The following is a 23,296-nucleotide window of genomic DNA, read 5'->3' on the forward strand; positions in this document are numbered from 1 at the left end:
TAGAAACAGTACAAATATGTCAACTTATCAATTGTTTACTTTCTATAATAAAAAGTTCCATTTGTATTGTTTAATTTAAACTGGAAATTCGCTTGTTTCTGTTTTTTCTAGAATACTGCAGATGTTCATGATTAGCTTGTATTGAAACAGAGTTTCTGCATTGATTGAAAACTTATTTTTAGAATTTGCATATATGCAAATCTTTTATATACTGTCATAGAGATTTTTACATTCATTTAATTTGACTTTTTTTGTCATGAAAAATGGAATCTGAAATCATTGTATTTTAGATAAACACAATATAATTACAAACATCAGAATTTTTTTCAGGAGTTTAATAACTGCTTGACATCATCATTATAGGCAAACAGTTTTAACATGTCTTTTTCTAATGGATGTAATTCTCCAGGAATAACAAATGAATGTAGAGGAGCACCAATGTCTACGGTCATCATGTCTGTAAAGGTAGCAGCAATAATTGTTTGTGTCTCTGATCCAATACGTGCCAGTCCAATACATATTGTATCTTCTGTAAATGCTACAAAATATAATTGAATGTATTACAAACAAACTACATTTATAACATATTTCAGAAACAAAATAGCTGTGCCTGCTTGAAATTGAGGAATTTAACATAGAAAGCAAAGGGGCCATGAATTAGGGATATGTTTCCTTAATACAAATGGTCTACAGATATATCTTATTCCATAATGGGAAATAACTCTGATTTATTACAAATGATCTATACCAAATTTCATAATGGTAAATAACCCATGTATTATTACAAATGAACTGCATTGTATACCGTTAGATGGCAGTATTGTAATACACAGCTCCACATGCAAAATAGAGTATCGTTCATTTTCTTGAAAAAAAAATGCTTTGAGAAAAAATAAAATTTAGTCATAAAAAAAAGTCCAATCAGCCAAGAAGACTTCTTAAAAGTCAAAACTATTTTTTTTTCTTCAAATTTCTATTTGTCGTTTTCTTCCAGTCTCATCACTTTCAGCCAACATGATTTCCCTCTACTCTCCTAGTTTTGTGTTTCAAGAAAGATGCAACACCGTTTTCACACCTTTTTTTACATTCACAAAGATGTTTCAATTCAGCATTAATTTTAAAAACAAACAAACATCAAAAGAAAAAACAGACAAAAAAAATTTTCTATGTTATTGCACTTGCTGGTTTAACATTGCATGTTATTTTATTATATAATGATTACTTCTTAAGGGAAATAATGTATTTGATTCATTATTTGGTCCGAGACCACAATTGTTATCCCTTGATTTTTGTTGTTCACGAATATAGTCCCTAGTGTTGACAGTGGGTTACTTGCCAATGATTTTTATACCCCTTCCAAATTTATTTCTCCATGTTTTATAGCTCAAATTGCAAGTAGGGGGGTGAAATTACACTGTAAAAAAATTTGGGTCCAGAATTTTAAAGGAAAGCAGTGATTTGGTCCAGCTGAAAAAGGTTAAAAATTAGAACTTCGGAAGCTGTCAAAAGATTTCAAGATGCCCTAAACATAAAATTGTCCATATTTTGAGTTAGAGCCGATGAAGTTTTCTATAATTTTTCTATAATTTGTCCCAAAAGTAGTACAACACACTGTAAAAATTTCATTGAGAAAGCGCAGGTGGGAATTTTTTAATTTTCATTTATGTTCTAAAAGAAATGCTCTACGAAATTATTGTGGTCTTGGACCATTTTAAACCACTTACACAAAAATTTCTAATGGGAGACAACTCATAGTTATAAGCATTTGTTAAACATGAAAACTGTCAAAACTTGCAAAATATTAATGAACAACCCATGGTAATTTGGTGAGATTTGAACAAGTTTTCATTTTAACCATTAAGCATTTTTCTATATTAAACTATCCATGTTTTTCTTTCAAATACAGACCCAATTATCCAAATACTCTGGTCTTTGTACAGATTTTTATTCAATCTTAAAGACAATAATAATTTCACTGCTATCTATTGGCTGCAAATTCTATGAAATCAATGTAATTCACAACTTACCCAAATCTTTTTCCCCTTCTTCTTTCTTTCTTTGAATAATTTCTACTAGCTGTTCTGCAGCTGTATTCACAGACATATATCTTGGTGGCTCAAATATCTTCTTTCCTCTAATTAAAACATTAATACCAAGATGATTTGTAAATTCATTACAATATATGCGTTGTTTCTAAGTTTTTTGAATGTGCTCATACTATTAAGTATAAGAGATGTATGGAAAACTAGAGGCTCTAAAGAGCCTGTGTTGCTCACCTTGGTCTATGTGCATATTAAACAAAGGACACAGATGGATTAATGTCAAAATTGTGTTTTGGTGATGGTGATGTGTTTGTAGATCTTACTTTACTGAACACTCTTGATGCTTACAATTATCTCTATCTATAATGAACTTGGCCCAGTAATTTCAGTGGAAATTATTTTGTAAATTTATGAATATTGCTAAAAATTGATTATAAAGGGCAATAACTCCTTATGGGGTCAATTGACCATTTTGGTCATGTTGACTTATTTGTAGGTCTTACTTTGCTGTACATTATTGCTGTTTACAGTTTATCTCTATCTATAATAATATTCGAGATAATAACCAAAAGCTGAAAATTTTTCTTAAAATTACCAAGTCAAGGGCAGCAACCCAACAACGGGTTGCATGAATGGTCTGAAAATTTAAGAGATAGATAGAAATTGACCTAATGAACAATTTTTTTTTCAAAGATTTGCTCGAAATGCTTTGGGTTTAAATATATGAGCCAAAAACTGCATTTTACCCTATATACTAGTATTAGCCATGTTGGCCATCTTGGTTTGCGGGTGGGGGTCATAAGACACCATTTTAAACTACATACCCTAGGCTAATGATGATTGATTACAACTTTGGTTACATTCATCTAAGTAGTTTCAGAGGAGAAGATTTTTGTAAAAGATAACAAAAATTTGCGAAAAATTGTTAAAAATTGACTATAAAACGGCAATAACTCCTTAACACGAAGTGTACATAATGAAACTACACAATGGATTTTTTTAAAAATTTTACATGTAGATTCTGCTTGTAAAAATAAATCGGAAAATAAAATAAAAAAAGGGGGTAACCGTTTTCGTTTTTGAGATACGAGCTGTTGAAGTTAACAGTGTCATACACCAAAATTACAAAGGACATATAGGGAAAATCGTGAAATTCGGCAGGAATTGTTACATTTCCAAGATTTTCTATTATATTAGACAATCGATTTTTTTTTAAATTTATGAGACGATTCTAAAATGTCTGAGGAATCAATTGGTGCAAAGAAAGTCCTTAGCAACCATGCTACTTTTCAAGCTATACACTGTTAAAGTTGAATCTTGAGTGTAAAAAAACAAAAAACAACGACAACGTTATTGACGTCGCAGCAACAGTTACGACGTTTCCTATATATATATATATATTTCTATACTTGTATGAAAAATATACCGTTTTGTTGGAGTTCGTGTTGCTTGGTCTTTAGTTCTTTATGTTACGTTTTGTGTACTATTGTATTGTGTTTGTCTATTATATTCGGGTGCGTGCGGAGATCGCCAAGCTAGAAAACAGTTGACATTTTCATCATTATAAACTAGAACTATTTTCAACCTTGGTGCCTTATTTTTGTTAAAATCTAAACACTGCGACGTGTTTTCAAAATCTTTGTTCCCATAAAACTTCATTTCATCAAGGTCTCTTCTCAGAATATCAGCCATCTGTCTGGCACAGGATAACATATCAATATTTAAGTAAATTTAAGTTGTGTGGTAATTCTTAGTACATTTGGGTAAATTAATCTTATCTTTGTGCCGCATAAGCATCCCTGAGCCACGACATAATATATATTATGCATTGCATGCGCTTCTTTTTATCACAATCCAGACCGGCTATTAACCGTTGTATAACTTTACACGTCTGAAGACGAATATTTGAGTGAAACTTTTTTGTATGATTTTTATTTCAGGAAATCAATCTGAAATCTACAACAGTCCTTTTCCGAAAGTCGGGCTGGACCTTTACTTTTATGTGCATTCGGGATTTACACAAATTGTAACCCGAATAATTCAGTCGTATTATTCAGCTGATGTACAAATGCTACATTTCTTGTGTGGGAGAAAATCGGACATGGAAAGGGCTTGAATTATTCGAGTTACTCAAATTGAAACTCGGGAATAAATTTCTAGCTGTTCGGAATTCGCGGAAACAAATGATTTTTTTTCCGGCATTACGGTATTGAATCAATATGAGACAGGGGCGTAGCTAGGTATTCAGTCAACTGTTTACACATGACATTCGATAATTAAAGAGTTTTGATAACTTCATCGGCTTCATCTACAGATAACATTGTTTATTAATTTTTTTTAATAAAACAAAAAAATGTGAAAAAATTATGTGTAGGCACGTGCCTAAAGTGCCTAACGGCAGCTACGCCCCTGTGAGATACAAATCATTTCTTTTAACAAATTCGAATACCAGTCAGTTTATAGGACTTCAGTTTGAAATAGGGGCGGCAGTCCATTCATTTTATCCAATCAATTGGGGGAGGGGTCAACATTGACAGTCAAAAAGCCTTGAAATATTCGATAAAAAACGTTGAATGTAAATTATATGAACTCCAAAGTCTCATATTATAAGACTAGTAAACCACAGGCTTCTCAATTCTTGTATGATCATGAACTAGGTGAAAACCTAGAGCTGACCGAGTGCGAGATCCTCATGGATAATCATCGAGGTCGTTAAACACCCCTTGCAGTAAACTTGGGTTAAATTTTAAAAAATCGAAATGTAATAGTCGGAACACATTTCACCTCTCATTCCACTAAATATAAACTTCCTTGACCTCTTTTCTTTAACCATAATAGAGGGAGGAGGGAAGGAGGGATCCAGATCCCGAAATCCCGGGCTTAAAAACACGAAATCCCGAGGTCCCAAATTTAAAAAAAATTAAATCCCGACTACCCGAAATTCGAAAATAGAACTCCCGGATTCCGAAAGGGTCAATCCCAAAATCCCGAGCTTAAAAAACACCCGATCCCGGAGTTCCGATAAAGGTCCTAACCCCCTCCCCTGTAATTCTATATTCTATTCATTCATAATCTTGAATTGAGACTTGATACTTCAAAATTATAATCTCTAATTTTGAATGATGCACACAGGCACAATAAAAGAAAACAGATTTCGCTATATATCTCTTCGAAATTGTAATTTGTGAAAGAAGAAATGACATGTTATATTTTATCTTACATGTGTACTTTCAATTTCAATATGGTTCTAAATTTAGATTTAGTTTTCCCATAAATTGCGGACGGAATAGAAGACACCTGTTTATTTTCTGCACATGTAGAAAAAGTTGAAAACTGGGAGTTGAATGACATAATTTTTACTTATTTTAAGATAAATGTTAGAGTGAGACAACTTTTAAGTTCCTGAGTAATTTAGGGCCTAATTTGTTTATTTTTTGTTTGTTTTCCGTCTTTGTTCTTCCGACTGGTAAGTTTTGCACTAGTGGTCAAATTATTCTCTTGGTATCGTCTGATTTCTTATATGAATATAAATCATGTCCTTAAATTTTCAATTGCACAAAATACGAACATTTCAACGTCTTTTTAATTAAACAATTAAATTCATACGTCTTTCATTAATTATTTGTAACCTATTATAAACCTTTACGTTGAATACTGTGTTTTTCGTTCAAGACTCTGGCTTTTTTAAAACGATATTGTTGGGTCAATTCAGGTTTCATTTTAATTAATTTGATGTCAATAGAAGAAAAATTGTTACATGTTCATTTGTTTATTTGTTTATAATTTTGTTGTGAGGCGTTTTTTCTTTCTGTTGATATCATAAACACGAAATGCCTTCTCCTACGCGTCTAAAACAAAAAAAAACAGAGTTTTTAAGTCAGGCTGCACACAGAACAACGTACAGAATGCTGTGATTTCTAATTGGAGTTATTTAGATAATTTCTATGAGGTTTAAGACAGCACAGGCGTGCTTGTTGGATTCATTATAGACCGCAGAAAGTAGTTTCTCTTTCCTGTGTCCTTTCTTGGAGTAAGGGAGATAGATAACTTGCGTAACTAACGACAAACGTTTTTAATCCCGTATTCCGCTAGAGGCGTGCAATTACGTACACTTCGCCTTAAGGGTCAACTGACCATTTTGGTCATGTTGACTTATTTGTAAAACTTCCTTTGCTGAACATTATTGCTGTTTACAGTTTATCTCTATCTATAATAATATTCAAGATAACAACCAAATACAGCAAAATTTCCTTAAAATTACTAATTCAGGGGCAGCAACCCAACAACAGGTTGTCCAATTCATAAACATTTTTGACTCTGTCAGATTTGCTCTAAATGCTTTGGTTACAGAGATATAAGCCAAAATCTACATTTTACCCCTATGCTGCCATCTTGGTTGGTTGGCCAGGTCACCAGACACATTTTTAAACTAGATACCCCAATGATGACTGTGGCCAAGTGTGGTTAAATTTGGCCTAGCAGTTTCAGAGGAAAAGATTTTTGTAAAAGTTAATGACGACGGAAGACAGACGACGGACGATGGACACCAAGTGATGAGAAAATCTCAGTTGGCCATTTGGGCCAGGTGAGCTAAAAAGAAAATACCGCAAAATTACTATATAACATGCATAATTATAAATAGGTTTCCCTCATCAATAACTAATCATCTAAATATTATTACAGAGACATTGTTTACCATTAAGTAAAAAGAAATAAGACGGAAAATATCAATTACAAATATATTGCTTTCTAAATACCCTTTATAAAATTTGATTACCAGCAATGACTGTTACTCAGATTTTTTTAAATGTAACACATGTTTATCAAAATTTATGAAAGAAGCAATATTTGTATTTATAATCAGCAACATTTTTATAGGTTTTTCTAGACCATATCAACATTCAAGTTTCTAATTTAGAGTTTAATACGGTTTTGTAAGTAAGAAATGTTTGCATTTTTTAATTTTATGTCATGTGTTAATCAGTGGTTTTATATTGTTGTTTGTCTTTAATAATATAGATGGTTTTATTAAAGTTGGGTGGTTTGTAGTCAAAGTGGCCTTCAGTGGCAGATCCAGAAATTTTCATAAGAAGGGGCCTGCTCTGGTCATGCTTCAGTGATTGAACTGTGATTCCCTATATTTTCCCAGAAAAGGGAGGGGGCGCATAGGCGGATCCAGGGGGGGGGCCCCCCTTTCGTGGGAAAAATTTGGTTGATTATATAGGGAATCATTGAAGCATGACTGGAGCGGGCCCCCTCTTAGGTCAGTCAGCGGGCCCCCCTTAGGAAAAGTTCTGGATCCGCCACTGGGGCGGGCCCTCTTGGCCATACATGTGAACCTCCCGACGGGAGTACAATAATCCCGTTTTCAGGGGTCTCCTCCCGTCCTCCCGTTGAAGCAGAAAAAATCCTGTGTATGAAATATTTCATGAATTAAAACTTTTAGCCCCATATCCGGTGTAACTGACATTACCTGAGGTAAATTTTACCTGTAAATCAAAGAACATGCATAATTATATGGCTTCATTTGCCAGCTTGGGTGTCAAACATACTGGTAATCAACAAGTTTTACCTCAGGCTAATTGCTGTTGAGTAATAAAAATTGTGTATCTAAAAATAACTTTGGGTTACTTTCCCTGTTTTGTCCTCCCTCTAAATCCGCCTCTGGCCTTTGACATATTTGTACTGTGCAATGTTTTTGACAATTCCTGTCATTACTTTGTAAGAACCAGAATTTATAAGTAAAACAATGCCAGCATAAACACTTTATATTTTTTAACAGTTTATTTCATCAGATATATATATAATAAAACTTACTAAGGAATAAAATATACTTACTTCATTAAATTTTCTATACTTTGTTCTTTAACTTTAATATCTGAAAAAAAATGGAAAACTGTAAACCTTGTACCTCTAGTAAAATAAAAAAAAAATACAATGCAAACAGCAAGTTTCAGAGTAAATAACAACTAAACCATAGTATCGAAACTGAAATTTAAACAATTTGTGTATGCCAGAACTTCATGCCTTCATAAGTTCCATAATAAGTGTAAATAAAACTCAGACATTTAGTTTTCATATTAGATGCAGCTTTCAATTTTGTTATGAAAAGTAGTAATTTTTGGTTTGCAGTGTATATTTATCATTAATAAATTAAACAGGAGAAGGTTTGATTAGTCAACCTCATTGGCCCCTTTAAATTGAAAATTAAAAAAGTTTATATTTAACCATCCTTCATCAGTAGTTCACATCCAGATGATACTACTCATTATCAGGTGGTTTGCATATTGATGTCATATATCAGTTACAAGTCACAATATGAAACTTTTTGTCTAGTGGCTGAAGACAATGAGTTCAACCAGGTTCTCCGCAGGGCGCAGCTTGATACAAATGCAGAGGTCTAACCCTGAACAGTTGGGGCAAGTATGGACACAACATTCAAGCTTGATACAGCTCTGAATTTGGATTGTGATTAAATAGTTGACACAGAATGAATGTGGTCTAAGAACTTAAAAAAATTAAATTGGACGTTAACCTATTATGGTCCAATATCCAAAATCTAAATACATGGTTGGATTCAGCATTCCAAAGAACCCCATATATTAAATTTTTGTTGAAATCAAACAAAGTTTAATTTTAGACCCCAATTTGGACCAACTTGAAAACTTGGCCTATAATCAAAAATGGTTATTTTTGAAATCTCAAGAAGAGATTTTATATGAATTTATATTGTATAATCTACTTACCACCCCTCGAATGACTCAACATGTTCAGGTCAATTTTATCAACAGCGCTTCATTCATTATGGTGTCAATGATTTAGGCCTGGTTAATGTGTTTGACATTGATTTGCAATTTTAAGATCTTAGCAGAGTTATACAACAGTGGGAACACTGATGTTGTCAGTTATCAGTTTTCCTACAATGCTAAAATATTACATTGCCAGTAGTTTTTATTCAAATTCATAACATCGGTGTAAAGGGTTTTTTCATGCCATTAATTTGCTACTTTATATTCAATATGTTTTCTTGCTAAAGTTCTTTTTTACTATGTTTAATGCAAAAGACAGAAAACAATGTTCATGCCAAAATTATATTATGTTCATTGTGTTATCACATTATCATTTCAGGCTGATCCATGCACCACAACTTTTTTAAAATTCTATATGCATACCTAATAAACATAATGTATGCATTCCTAAATCTCTATTTCTTTTTATTTTATCATAAAAGCTATCAGGTTTCCATGTATCTGTCCAGAAGACAATTGATATAGTTTCGCCAAAGTTGTACAACTGAAACATAGAAATAGTAGTTACAATTAGTTACAATTCATTTTATATATTATATCTCTCTGTTTTAAAAGTACTGTGATATTCCACATTAAAAATTTAATATGAAGTTGAAAAATTCATTTTACTGTAGTATCAATAAAAATAAAACACTATTTCTCAATGATAATGTGGTCCCTTTTGTATAAGAAAATATAGTTAATATACCAAATAAATATACAATATTAGTTCAATAAAGGCAACAGTAGTATGTCAATTTTCAAAACTCATAAATCGATAGAAAAAAACAATTCCTGGTCACAAACCAAAATCGAGGAACGCATTACATAAAAGAGGAGAATGAGGACACAACATCAAAATGTAACACACACAGAAATGAACTACGCATTAGACAAAATCTGATGAGAATAACAAATATAACATCAGGAAAATATCAACTTTTTTGTATGAGGCTGAAAAACTGGAGAAAAGAGCCCTTCCCCAGTTTTGCGCTTAGTACCAAAAAGGTTGATATTTTTATGACATTGACCTAACATTGTTTTTATACTGCAACTTAAATTAATAAATTGATAGCCTTTTTAATCTTTACACAAATGTCAAAATTATTTTCATCCCTTCATGAACCACTGATTTTAGAGAAAGTGTTCTATGATGAAATTGACATTGTACAAAATATAGCTATGTTACTATATTTAGGAAATATAAAACCACAACTAGTTGCAGTAAAGGTGTGACCTGTGATCAAATAAGTCTTAATAATTGTACATGAGTGGAAGACAAATGTTGTTTTGGTTAATTTGAAAAGTGTTGCTCCTGTAGTATCTTGAGTGTATGGGTACTGTTATTGTACATGCAGAAGTGATCTGATATAAATTGATGAAATTAAAATTTTTAAGAAGCAGTAGTAGGCTTCTACTAGACTCAAACATTATTACAGAATTTACAATGAATATTTGAAAACAAAAAATGCCTACCTGTAGACCACAACAGCCAACAGCATTCATTATGGAGGCATTATGTATAACTCTGTATTCAAGTTCTTTCTCCTTAGCTCTCAATACTAAATCTGTATGTGTTGTTGCACTACAATGGTTTGACTGAATTTTAAATAAAAGTTGTTTGTTCCAAAGGCATAAAATAATTGTAGACAAATTAAGTAGTTCTCTTGAGCTCTCAGAAGTTTCAGACAGAGAAGAGCAGCCAACAGTTAAAAAAATTGATAATTTTGTTCTGGTTTTAATGTTCAAATCTTAAAGGAGTAGGGGCATTAAGGCCTGGTTTTGGCCCAGGAAAATAAAATGTTTGATAACTTTTTTCAAATTGGCACATAATCTTTAGAAATGCATAGGGTCAAGAAATATAAATGAAAAACATTAAGATTTTTATGTGATGACGTCACAATTACGTCATAATATGTACTGTTTTCACAAAAACGATGAAAATTCAGAATTTATGCAGTTTTCTATCTCTATTTCTGTTGTGGAAACATCGTGCGCAGCCAAGAAACAACAAAATAATTAAACTGCAGCTTTATTATTACTATTGACAAAATCTCACGAAATATAAAGTTGTTTCTTGGGTGCGCACATACTTTTCCAATCGAAAATATACTTAAAAATTTGATGAAAAACAAGGAAAAACACAAAATTTTACAAAATATGCAAATTAAGGCATGATTTGTTGCCATGGTAACTTGTTCAATGTCCAAAATTATTTAGCTTTTCTGAATACCTTCTACCTGAGATACTTTTCAGTAATTTAAAAATATGGATGATAACTCTTAAATTTGCAGTAATTTTTGGGCCAAATAAGGGCCTTATTGCCCCTACTCCTTTTGGTTCTAAATCTACCTTGAATCATAAAAATTTTGGCCATTTTAAGAAAAAATCTTCCATAAAACTTATTTAGTATTTCAGAATTAAAACTAAATTTCAAGTATAAATACCACGTCCACTTGTATTTTTGTCCATCTGATGAGTTAAGCCTTTTTCAACTGATTTTTATAGTTTGTTCTTATGTTGTACTGTTATACCACTGTCCCAGGTTAGGTGGAGGGTTGGGATCCCGCTAACATGTTTAACCACGCCACATTATTTATGTATGTGCCTGTCCCAAGTCAGGAGCCTTTAATTCAGTGGTTGTCGTTTGTTTATGTGTTACATATTTGTTTTTCGTTCATTTTTTTACATAAATAAGGCCGTTAGTTTTCTTGTTTGAATTGTTTTACATTGTCTTATCGGGGTCTTTTATAGCTGACTATGCGGTATGGGCTTTGCTCATTGTCGAAGGCCATACAGTGACCTATAGTTGTTAATGTCTGTGTCAGTTTGGTCTTTTGTGTATAGCTGTCTCATTGGCAATCATACCACATCTTCTTTTTTATATTTAGAGATAATTAAAACTATATTTCAAATAATAGATATCTAGAGATAATTTTAAACTTGTTTTTGTTAAAAATGATAGTCAGTATGATTATAAGAATATTTTCATGTTTAGCATTGACCATGTGAATTAGGGTTGTGTTGCTTGTGCACTTACAATGTAACACAAAACTTGTATCAATGCTAAATGCATATTACCATAAAAATATCAACAACTTTTATGTCCTTATGAAGTAAACCTACCCAAATGGATCACCTACAACTAGAAAGGAAACATCCTCAGTGTCAGATCCCTCAAACATTTCATCTGCAAATATAGAAAATGTAATCAATGCTTTGTCATCCAGGCTTTTTTTAATATATATATATATAACTTGTCTAAACATCAACCCAACAATGTCAGATATCCTTTATCTCTTGACTAGTAGCTCCCTAACATGAAAACCTTACTGATGTATAATTGAAGGCCAAAAAACCCAAAACATCATGTAAAAGTAAATTTAAACCCAAATTATATACAACTTGCACATGTATAAATTATATACCTGACTGCGTTTCAACCATATCTCTGTCAGCCAATATAACTTCCCTGCCATAGAATTCTTCCTGCAAAACATTTATACCTTTTAAAACAAGCATTAACTACTGGTAAAACATACCCCGAATAAACCAGGTGCTCCACAGGGTTCAGCTTTATACGACTGTAGAAGTCGAACCCTGAACAGTTGGGGAAAGTATGGACACAACATTCAAGCTTGATACAGCTCTGAATTTTGATTGCAATCAAATTTTTTAAATAATATGAGTTTCTGACACAAAACAAATGTCAATATATTACAAATCTAGTGTGCAATATCTTGCAATTAAAAATTTCTTCTTATAACTTTTCAAAAATTTGGAATTTGAGAAATTTGAAGAAAAAAAATTGAAAACAACTACTAACCCCCTTTTTTTCAATTAGTCCAAATCCTGACATTTCTTCAACATAATGTACAAGCAGTGTAAGGGAGGTAAATCCAAAACATACCCAACATTGTATGTTAAATGTTTTAGAATTACCTCCCTTACCCTGCTTTTATTAAAATTGTCTTAATTGTCCATTGACCAGAAATACCTAGTTTTTCCCCTTTTTTCCCCTAATTCTGAAACATTTTTAGCCATAATTCCTAAACTGTTTGGACAATAACCACCAAAATCAATCCCAACCTTCCTTTAGTGGTATTTAACCTTCTTGTAAAAATTTATAGAGATCCATACACTTAAACACAAGTTATTGTCTGTAAACTAGAAAAAATGCTTCTTTTTGGCACTTTTTGGCCCCTTATTCCTACATATTCAGGAAAATTAACCCCAATCTGAATCCCAGCTTTCCCTCTGTTATATGGAAACTTGTGGTACAATGTCAGAGAGATCTATACAGTTACACACAAGTTATTGTCTTGCAACTACAAAAATGCTTGTTTTGGCCCCTTTTTGGCAATTAATTCTTATACTATTTGCCCTGCCCAATAACCCCTTAAAATAAATCCCAACCTTTAACTTATGGTATTAAACATTGTGGTACAATTTTAGAACAATTGAATTACTAAGACACAACTTTTTGTCCTGAAACTAGATAAATGCTGTTTTTGGCCCCTTTGGACCCCTTATTCCTTAATCTTTGAGACCATAACCCCCAAAATCAATCTCAAGCTTCCTTTAGTGGTTATAAACATTGCGTTAAAATTTTATTGACTTATTTTTACACATTCAAAAGTTATTATCGGGAAACAATCTGTCTTTGGACCACGTTGACAACGTGATACCAATATAAGACCATTTTTTTTTTTAATTTTTGCGGTCGTATAAAAAGCCTGTATATTAATATATCAGTCATCATGGACAGACACTATAGCTAAAATACAATTGAAAATACTAACAGTTTTGCCTGCATGCCAATTGTTACTAAATCTTTTTGACCTAAATATTAAAGTTAGAGGTTTGTTTTCTTATACCAAATGACAACTGTTTAATATTTTTTTACCTGACCTACAAATGTAAACCTCAAAATCATTTATATTACAGACTAATTATCCAGGGCCGTAACTAGGCCCTTTTAACACTGAGGCAAAATATATTCGCCGAGCGTAGCGAGGCGAAAAAATTTTTGGCGAGGGGTCTGGGGATCTTAAGCTCTGAGAAAAATAACGCAAAATCGTGCATTCTGAGCGTTTCCTCTCTTTCTTACATAGAAACGCAAATCATTTTTAGCTATTTTTTCGACAATATTCTGGTCTCAAAGCAAAAACATAGATTCATTGTTATTTAAGACTTTAAAGTTTTAGGGAAATTCAAAACATTAAAAGACCGATATGTAGGATAAAGCAAAAATCGTAATTCTCATAATCATTAATACCGGATCTGTCTGTCTGTTCTTGTCTTGTATTGTGCTGACTTGAGATTTTTTATGACTAGATTTAAATATAGTGACAGTCATTAGTGCAGTAATATACGCTAAATACTAGTACTGCTCAAGTCGACACTAGGGACCATATTGACCTTTTTTTCCGGTATTTATGATTCTTTCATTATTGAAGACCCTCCAGCAACTATCAAGATGAAGAACAGGAATAAAACTTTGACCATTGATCATATTTGTATTTTTTTCTATACATTGACATTGTGTGCGATTAAATGTAGCTCCCGTGCACGTGTACTTCTTATTCCTTTATTTTCTGTTAAAGGGTCTGAACACGACTTAATACAAATTTAACCCTTGAATGTAAAAGGTCATATGGCAATACATTGATTTTTTTTTCAACAAATGATTTGATACCGGGAAATTGGTGGTCTTACTTTAATTTAAACCATGTCAGCTATCTAGTTTTATCCACAGGCGCTTGGGTATATGATAGTTATTTTTTTTATTTTTTTTGTTGATTAAGATATTCAATTTTCTATATTTATAATACATATCTATCACTTCTGTGCATATCTCACCTACAGAAAATACCTAATTTTACAATCCATACTAAGAAAAATTGGGTATGGTTTTATATACAAGAAAGGCAGTTTCGTATTCTTTGATATCAAGTTCAATTCTCCATGCAGAAACGACCACTTTTTTCTGTGTCCAGTAGCATCGTATATTCTTAAAATATTTTCTCGCATAATGCCTGGACATCGGTGGACATGCAACATTACACAGTGTGACACGTTTACAAATGAAAATCAACACTCAAGACTAGTCATTAAGTAGGACAATAAATGAACAAAAGACAAACCCGGGACACAGAAGTACAAACAATAGACCATCAACTCTGAAAACCAAAAGTAAAATAGAAACATGGATTACGAAAAATATGCAGGGGCGACATCGGAGAGTGAAGAGAACTTGCTTCTTGCAAGACACTTTCAGTGAAAACAATTTGTTTTAGTTTTTTTTTTTTTTTTTGAAATTTAAAACATGAGGCATTTGCCTCATTTGCCTCAATGTAGTTACGGCCCTGTTATCAAATTTAAATTCTTGTTGAAATTTATTATATCATAAATTGTGATACAAGGTTCCTCCAACAACCTTTGCCAGAATGTTGTCTTGGAACACATTCTCCTTTGAGGCTTTTTGTTGTTTGTGTCAGGAAAATATGATATGTTTTATTTTCAAGCCTTAGAATGAACTTGTTCATGTTGTTATAAACTGTACATGTGTAAATCCAGAAAATATTGCAAATTTTAATTAATGTGAATGTAATGTGATTTGGTGATTATTTCAATAATAAGAGATCACATTCTGATACATGTATATGATACCAGATATCAAAATGCATATTTTCCTGAAATTGTAAAATAATCTAAAAAATTTGTCAATTCTTCAAAAATCATGATTATAAATGTACACAATAATTTCTAAATTTATAGTTCTTCATATATCATGTATATATATGGTAAAAAGGTATTCACTTGCAGGCCCACAAATTATGCTGAGTTGTTTGTTTTTTCTCAATTTAAGCAATTACATGTGAATTATTTCATAAAACAAAAAAAAATGCTGCTGGAATTTTTTTTCTATATGGACATGATGGAGTATTTCAAACACAGGTACTTTTAATTGTTTTCAAAACAGGGACTTGATATTGTCTTCACATATTGAGGAACAATTGAGGACAGATTCACATGGAAGCATCAGTGAATGTAGTTAGTATACAAGTTGTGTTTTATGTCTTCAATTGACTAGGGTATAGGAATACCATTTATAATCAAACATCTGTTTTTTGTTACTGTTAGCGTGTATTTTTTAAATTTTATTCATCAAATCCCATTTTGCAGCTACTGTAAGGGTAAAAATGGAATAGAATGTTTGTAGTTAAGTTTATTTTAAAAGATATTTAACTGTCTTTTATCATGTGGGTTAGCACATTTCTACCCTCTTTAACCATTAATTTTGTTAACTACAATGTACATGTATTTATCTTTGAATTCCATTGATCAATCAATCAGGGTTGTGATTATTTACTGTTAATTGGCAAGATTACTTTTTTCCAGATTTAATAAATTAATCTTCAGGAGATTACAATAATCAAAGGAACTAGTTTTATCGTTCCTATAAACTACTAAAAACCTTTACTAAATTTTTCCATTGATATAAAAATTTGGTTTTTAAGTTTGGTTGTTCCTGTAGAAAACTTATTTCAAACAGGATAGCACATCCTCATTTTTAAGGAAACTTATTCTACAAGGTTACCAATTCAACACTGTAATATGACCATTGAATATTGTTTTTATTGGTATAAATATTGATTTTGTTATCAGTAAATTAAACGCAAACTAAATATTACTACATGTAGTATATACATATACACATTCATTGATCTACAATCTGTCGATACCTGTATCTTGGCATTGCACAAGGTCATGTTTTTCTCTGACTGTTTATGACGTCTTTACACTAAATCCATTGGATGTTGGATGTGTACTGATTGATATTTTAGTCTTAGATGCATGATTTTTTTATTAGTTGTTAGTGGCTTTGAACAAGCTGTCAGATAACTGTGAGTAAGATCTGTTCTTAGTGTCATTTTGTTGTTGAGATGTACAAGTATTTGGCCACGTCCACTTGTACATTTGTCCATCTGATGAGTTAAGCCTTTTTCAACTGTATTTATAGTTCGTTCTTATGTTGTACTGTTATACCACTGTCCCAGGTAAGGGGAGAGTTGGGATCCCGCTAACATGTTGAACCCCACCACATTATGAACGACATGTATGTGTATGTCCAAAGCCAGGAGCCTGTAATTCAGTGGTTGTCATTTGTTTATGTATTATACATTTGTTTTTCGCTCATTTTTTTAAATAAATAAGGTCATTAGTTTTCTTGTTTGAATTGTTTTACATTGTCATTTCGGGGCCTTTTATAGCTGACTATGCGGTATGGGCTTTGCTCATTGTTGAAGACCTATAGTTGTTAATTTCTGTGTCATTTTGGTCTCTTGTGGACAGTTGTCTCATTGGCAATCATACCACATCTTCTTTTTTATAGTTACATATTTATAAATCATAATTTAATATGTAAAATTTACCAATTTTTCCTTGCCAACTGTTAAAATAGAAGTATATGCTTCAAGATACACCCTTTTGGATTTTTTGACAATTTCTAAACCTTTTACTGTTATGTCTTTTGCATCCCCAAGACCTAAACCAATAAAATAAAACATCATCAGCTGATCTGTTTGTTTTGATTTTCAAAACACGTGTGTCATTCCGGAAGAAGTTTCTCAAAAAGTGTTAGATATTTCGATTGGACGTTTCTTTTTCCTAAGACCAATCACTGACGCTGTTATAAATTCTAACATTTATTAACTCCCTTGAATTCTAGAAATAACAACAATCCAGACAACGAAGAAAGTGAAAGATGTATAGTTTTGAGGGAAATTTCCGTCGAGCTCCAGTACAATCTTTAAGAGGAGCAAGTAAAAAGGTTCATAGATAATCAAATTCAATTATTACACTATTTTCTTTTGATAGAAAGGAGCTGATTTTACATCCTTGCATAGTCCTATAAAATAATGTGACGTCCTTTATAATGACATTGCATTTATATTATATCCCACAATTAAGAATAATTCAGAAAGGTACAAAAATATTCTGTTCATCGTAAATGTCAATCTGTTCCAATTAGGTCATTTTTTTTAACTATCTCAAATAATGACATGAATCAGGGATCTCCATGCCCATGGCCTGTTTAACGATGATGCGCCCTGCCATTGTTCAAATGTCTTGCGCCATCTTCAAATGACCCGCGCCATCGTTCAAAACTGTAATCGTTTTTATAGCCTGACACCATTTTTTTTAGCAATTATAATCAAATGCATGTAATTGCATAACCCTCAGGCTTTTTTTTTAATAGTATAATCCAATACAGTTGTAACGCCTGATCATGAGGGATATCCGAATTAAAATCGCTAATCACTTGTACCTGAGCTTGTACAGGTAGATCAACAAACCAGACAGGAGAATATTATCTGGATTCATTTGTCGAATTATTTAACTAAGTTTCTGCAAATGCTTATGATACAATGTAATTCAGATTAAATAAATAAATTAATAATCCAGTAGCAAAGTTTAACAAGTCGAACACATGCTTTTATTTTGACTTACGCAATCAGCATCCCCCTTTTTAAGAAGTATTAATAAGATGTAAAACAGTAGGTATTATTTCATCGCAAATAACTCAAGTACTGCTGTATTGTAACAATAATATAGAATTTCTTTAAAAGTTAAAAAGTAAAAACTTTTAATATTTCCTGTAAAGAAATATTGTATCGAATTCATTTCGTAGTTTACAATCAAATTGATACATCCGCGTTTCCGGATTCTATTCAGACTAGAAAGATGCATGTTGCATAGCATCGATTTGCTAGATAAAGTCATTAAAAAACTTTTCATTTGACAACGTTTGCTTTACAAATCTTTTTAACCTTTTACATAACCCGTACGACTCGTTTTGTTGTTGCTGCAAACCAGCCATACCGTTAATGGGTTAATGACTTCTGAATTTGACAGTGTCAGTGAAAAATAAGCTCCACATAATTTTTAACCCCAATAACAATTAACAAAAATAGCAAGTAAACAACATGGGGACCTTCGTGATAGCTATTGGTCATTCTCGACTAAGGGAAAGGGAGGGGGCATGAAGGCTTGGCCTTTGAAGGGTTACTAACGTCAATTATTGAAAATATATATACTTCTATATAGTATTTATAATGAAAATTCAAATAAATATAATTTAAATAAGCAATGAAATAGGATGTTCACCTATCCTTATGTGGAGGGATGAAATACTTTCGATCGCGCTACACTGTACGGTGTAGATACGGTTTATGATCATGATGATGGTGAAAGTTCCTCCATTGCTCAATTTTCATCCATGGAGATCTCTGTGAATCAATTGGTAAATGAACCAACTAGAGGACAAAACACACTAGACTTACTCATGACAACCAATCCTGGACTTGTAAGTAATATTGAAGTACATCCTGGAATGAGTGACCACCATGTAGTCATAGCAAATATAGATATGAAGGCCAAAACATCAAAAAAGAAACCCAGACTCTTGCACCTATTCAAAAAGGGTGATATGAATGGACTCAAAGAAAACATTCGAGAATACTTGGAACAAGAATTAACAACATGGAAGAAAACACCGTAGAAGAAAACTGGACATACTACAGAAAGATCATACTACAAGCAACCAAAGAATTCATCCCACAGAAGACTATAGGTAGCAGTGTTCCAGCTAGGCCGTTTTCAGAGGGTGCGGCGCCTGCCCTTTCCCGTAGTAAACAACATGTTCCATGGATCTCTACACATATTAAAAGACTGATACAACGCAGACAGCGAAGATACAATGCTGCTTAAAAACATGACACCAAGAAAAATTGGAATAATATAAAAAAGAAGATGTGGTGTGATTGCCAAAGAGACAACTATCCACAAAAGACCAAAATGACACAGACATTAACAACTATAGGTCACTGTACGGCCTTCAACAATGAGCAAAGCCCATACCTCATAGTCAGCTATAAAAGGCCCAGATAAGACAATGTAAAACAATTCAAACAAGAAAAGTAACGGCCTTATTTATGTAAAAAAATGAACGAAAAACAAATATGTAACACATTTAAACAAACAGTGGTATAACAGTACAACATAAGAACGAACTATAAAAATCAGTTGAAAAAGGCTTAACTCATCAGATGGACAAAAATACAAGTGGAAGTGGCCACAGACAGTACAAATAGATGAGAGAACTTGTCAGGAAGACAATAAACGAGGCCCACGACAACTATGTTAGACAAATCCTAAATTAAGAGTACGAAGAAAACCCTAAACCAAGACTTGGCAAAAATTTTTGGAAGTACAAGGAAAATGGACACAATGGGAATAACCCCCCTCCAGAACAACCTAGGAGAACATATTATTGACAGCAAAGGAAAATCACTCTATATGATAGTGTCTTCACTACAGAGGATAGCGAAAACATGCCAAACATGGGAACCAGTACAACTCCAAACATCAGGAAGTTACATATCAGATCGGAAGGGGTTGAGAAACAGCTTAAACCTTTAGACCCAACAAAAGCAAACGGTTCAGATGAAATACCAACTTGAGACAGTCTTGGAAGGAGCACACTGCGAAATTGCATCATTCCTCACAAAAATCTTTGAACAGTCTATGACAGAGGAGAAGTCAGTGGCGTAGCTGGGTCATTTTTACGTGTACGCCCGAACTTTGGCGAGGGATATGAGGGGTTCCAACTGCTCAATGTTGAAGCACCTGCTGGTAGTGGATTCGAAAGGGACAGCTATCGAGAATGAGATACCATAATGATTCTTGTCAGTAAAAAAATCATTGATAGCAACATACTTTTGAATCTAAATGGTTTATTTGTTTTGGTTAAAATTTGTAATATGTTAACTTATTCATCATGTTAAACTGGAAGCTAGCCTAATGGTCATTGGTTTTAAAGAAAACATCCAAACCAATATTACTTTTAAATAAGTTTAAAGGGTGCCGTGAGTGAGCATACAATCAACAAAAGCACCTTTTAATGAACACGAAAAAAAATATTTCTTAGAGGAGCAATATAATCTATGAAGGTTTTATAAATTGAGCATGTAAAACAATTAATTGCTAAAAGAAGAGTCCGGCTATCTGTCTATCAGAAAAGAACAGAAAAATGAACGAAAACAAATGCTTTCAAAATTTTAGCTTTAGACATTAGACATAGAAAAAGGTTCTTCGGCATTTTCATAAAATTTGATGAAGGTTCGACAAATAGTTAATGTAGTTGAGAAATAACAAAATGTAAGCCCAAACTGCAACCACTTATTAATTGCAGAAAGAAATACATTTTGTCCTAAAAATGCTGGAAAATTAAAGATATAATTGCATTATTATATTGCTCTGAATACTCTTTTGATCATAAACAGTTTCTGTCCAACTTTCGTAAAATTTCACGGAGAGTCATTCAAAAGACTTTATCCACATTCGGAACCTAAATATTGACGCCGCTTTGTCTCGCATTTGGGACATAAATCACAGGCTCAACAAAAATACAAACAGCATTTCGAATCTGAGCAGATAGTGAATTGCTTTAAATAGAAGAAAAGTACGTAGAATTCATAGTAGATTCAGACTTTTACAAAAGATTCGAACAAATATATTAAATGATCTATTTGAGTAAATTTAGTCCCTTTTTATTCAAAATTACAATCCATTGAAAACAGAAGCACAAGGCTGATGTGCTTTTGACCAGTTTTCTTATTCTATGTCGATCATTTGTTTTATTTTCAAAATTCAAGTGTACGCCCGTGCGTTTTGACGTAAATGTAGCTAGGCGCATGGAAGTTCCTGAAGATTGGCAACAAGCAAATATCACAGCCATCTACAAAAAGGGGGACAGAAGTCAAGCAGTTAACTACTGCCCTGTATCGTTAACCACAATATGTTGTAAAGTCATGGAACACATTATCTACAAGCACATCATGGAACATCTAGTCCTATACGACTTCCAACACGGATTCAGACGTAACCGATCATGTGAAACCCAACTCATTAACACCATAGAAACTGTTGCAAGAGAACTGGACATTCAAGGACAAAAAGACATGCTTATCCTTGATTTTTCGGAAGCGTTCGATACAGTTTCCCACCAAAGATTTCTAAAGAAAATGGCTCACTATGAGATAACATACAACACTCTACTATGGATTTCTGCATGGCTCACTCAGCGACACCAGAGAGTATGTCTAGATGGAGAAACCAGTGAGAACAAACCAGTACGATCAGGAGTTTCACAGGGTACAGTATTAGGACCACTTTGTTTCTTGATATACATCAACGATATGGGAGAAACAATATCATCAAAATCAACCCTACTATTTGCTGACGACTCGCTACTATATCGATCCATCAAGGGTAGTGAGGACAGCTTACAACTACAAAAAGATCTAACAGAACTGATTAAATGGGCAGAGAGGTGGCAAATGACATTCCACCCAGCTAAATGCTACACACTGAGGGTAACAAGAAAGAAAAATCCAAGGATAAGAGAGTATGAAATGATGGGACAACAACTTACCACAGTACACCAATATCCATACCTCGGAGTCGAATTGTCAGAAGATCTCAGTTGGGATACACACATCAGGAAAGCCATCACAAAATCCAACCGATTACTAGGATTCCTAAGGCGTAATATCTCGAAGTGTCCACAAGACATCAAAGCGCAGGCCCATACATCGCTAGTGCATCCACATCTTGAGTACGCCTCTGCAGTATGGGATCAGTACCGAAAACATCACATCGACTCCCTAGAAATGGTCCAAAGAAGAGCTGCCAGATTTGCAACATCAACATACAGTTGAGAACCAGGGACAGTTACCAACATCATGAAAACCCTAGAATGGCAAACGTTAAAATCTAGATGGAAATCCAGTAGACTAAGCATGTTCTACAAAGCAACACATGGAAAGGCGGCAGTCAACATACCATCCTACGTGAAAAGACCATCTACCTCAACAAGACAATACCATCCAGAAAAATTCACTCAGATCAGTACCTCCACAGATGCCTACAAATACAGCTACATACCACGCATCATCACCGACTTAAACAGCCTGCCTTTTGAAGCCTTCCAAGCTACATCTCTGGAATGCTTCAAGGAGCAACTTTGGAGACTGCAGCTGTAAACAGAAACCACCTGTTTTTATCCAATTTTAATTGCACTTGTAAATACTGAGCACGCAGATTGACGTTTGCACAGCAGTATCTGCGTTATGGATTTCCACTGCAGATCAATAGTATAGATGTAGATGTAGACACACAGACTTACATAGTAGTACATTTATAGTTTTACATGCAATGGAGGGATTGTAGGTATAACTATGAGCACCAATTGTGCCCTTTCAATAACAGACTTAATTGTTGTATGCTTTAGAATCCCAGTTTATGGCCTTAATCATAAAGATCTTTTTCAATTTGAACTAAATTGAATAGTAACTTAGAAACTCTTGCCATTGCTTACTGCTATTGATTATGTTAATA

At 33.1% G+C, this 23,296-nt stretch overlaps 2 protein-coding genes across 2 annotated transcripts in view; one reads left to right on the top strand and one right to left on the bottom strand.

Annotated features, from left to right (window-relative positions):
• Nucleotides 1-175: 175 nt before the first annotated feature.
• On the bottom strand, nucleotides 176-17,472 carry LOC143044974 (diphthine methyl ester synthase-like). The gene is made up of 8 exons (XM_076217256.1): nucleotides 17,269-17,472; nucleotides 12,259-12,319; nucleotides 11,957-12,020; nucleotides 10,307-10,415; nucleotides 9,215-9,335; nucleotides 7,881-7,920; nucleotides 2,028-2,134; nucleotides 176-538 (listed from the first exon to the last, which is right to left on the bottom strand). The coding sequence occupies exons 1-8, from the start codon at nucleotides 17,404-17,406 to the stop codon at nucleotides 327-329; spliced, it is 852 nt and encodes a 283-aa protein (XP_076073371.1). The 5' UTR covers nucleotides 17,407-17,472; the 3' UTR covers nucleotides 176-326.
• A 60-nt stretch (nucleotides 17,473-17,532) lies between these two features.
• Nucleotides 17,533-23,296, top strand: part of LOC143044964 (ubiquitin-protein ligase E3C-like) — a 28,874-nt gene continuing 23,110 nt past the window's right edge. Inside the window, exon 1 of the mRNA XM_076217246.1 lies at nucleotides 17,533-17,666. Within this exon, the coding sequence (XP_076073361.1) occupies nucleotides 17,601-17,666 (66 nt within the window). The 5' untranslated portion in view covers nucleotides 17,533-17,600. The remainder of the gene's footprint in view (nucleotides 17,667-23,296) is intronic.

The sequence above is a fragment of the Mytilus galloprovincialis genome, chromosome 1 (assembly GCF_965363235.1).
Source record: "Mytilus galloprovincialis chromosome 1, xbMytGall1.hap1.1, whole genome shotgun sequence".
Lineage (NCBI taxonomy): Eukaryota > Metazoa > Mollusca > Bivalvia > Mytilida > Mytilidae > Mytilus > Mytilus galloprovincialis.

What these genes read in the sequence shown, in the direction of transcription:
- LOC143044974 (XM_076217256.1), bottom strand. Translation starts at nt 17,406, where the DNA reads ATGATGTTTTATTTTATTGGTTTAGGTCTTGGGGATGCAAAAGACATA. An exon ending in TTGGCTGTTGTGGTCTACAG is followed by an intron (nt 9,336 to 10,306) that starts GTAGGCATTTTT and finishes TCTATGTTTCAG; the next exon opens with TTGTACAACTTTGGCGAAAC. An exon ending in AGTATAGAAAATTTAATGAA is followed by an intron (nt 2,135 to 7,880) that starts GTAAGTATATTT and finishes TGTTTTAATTAG; the next exon opens with AGGAAAGAAGATATTTGAGC.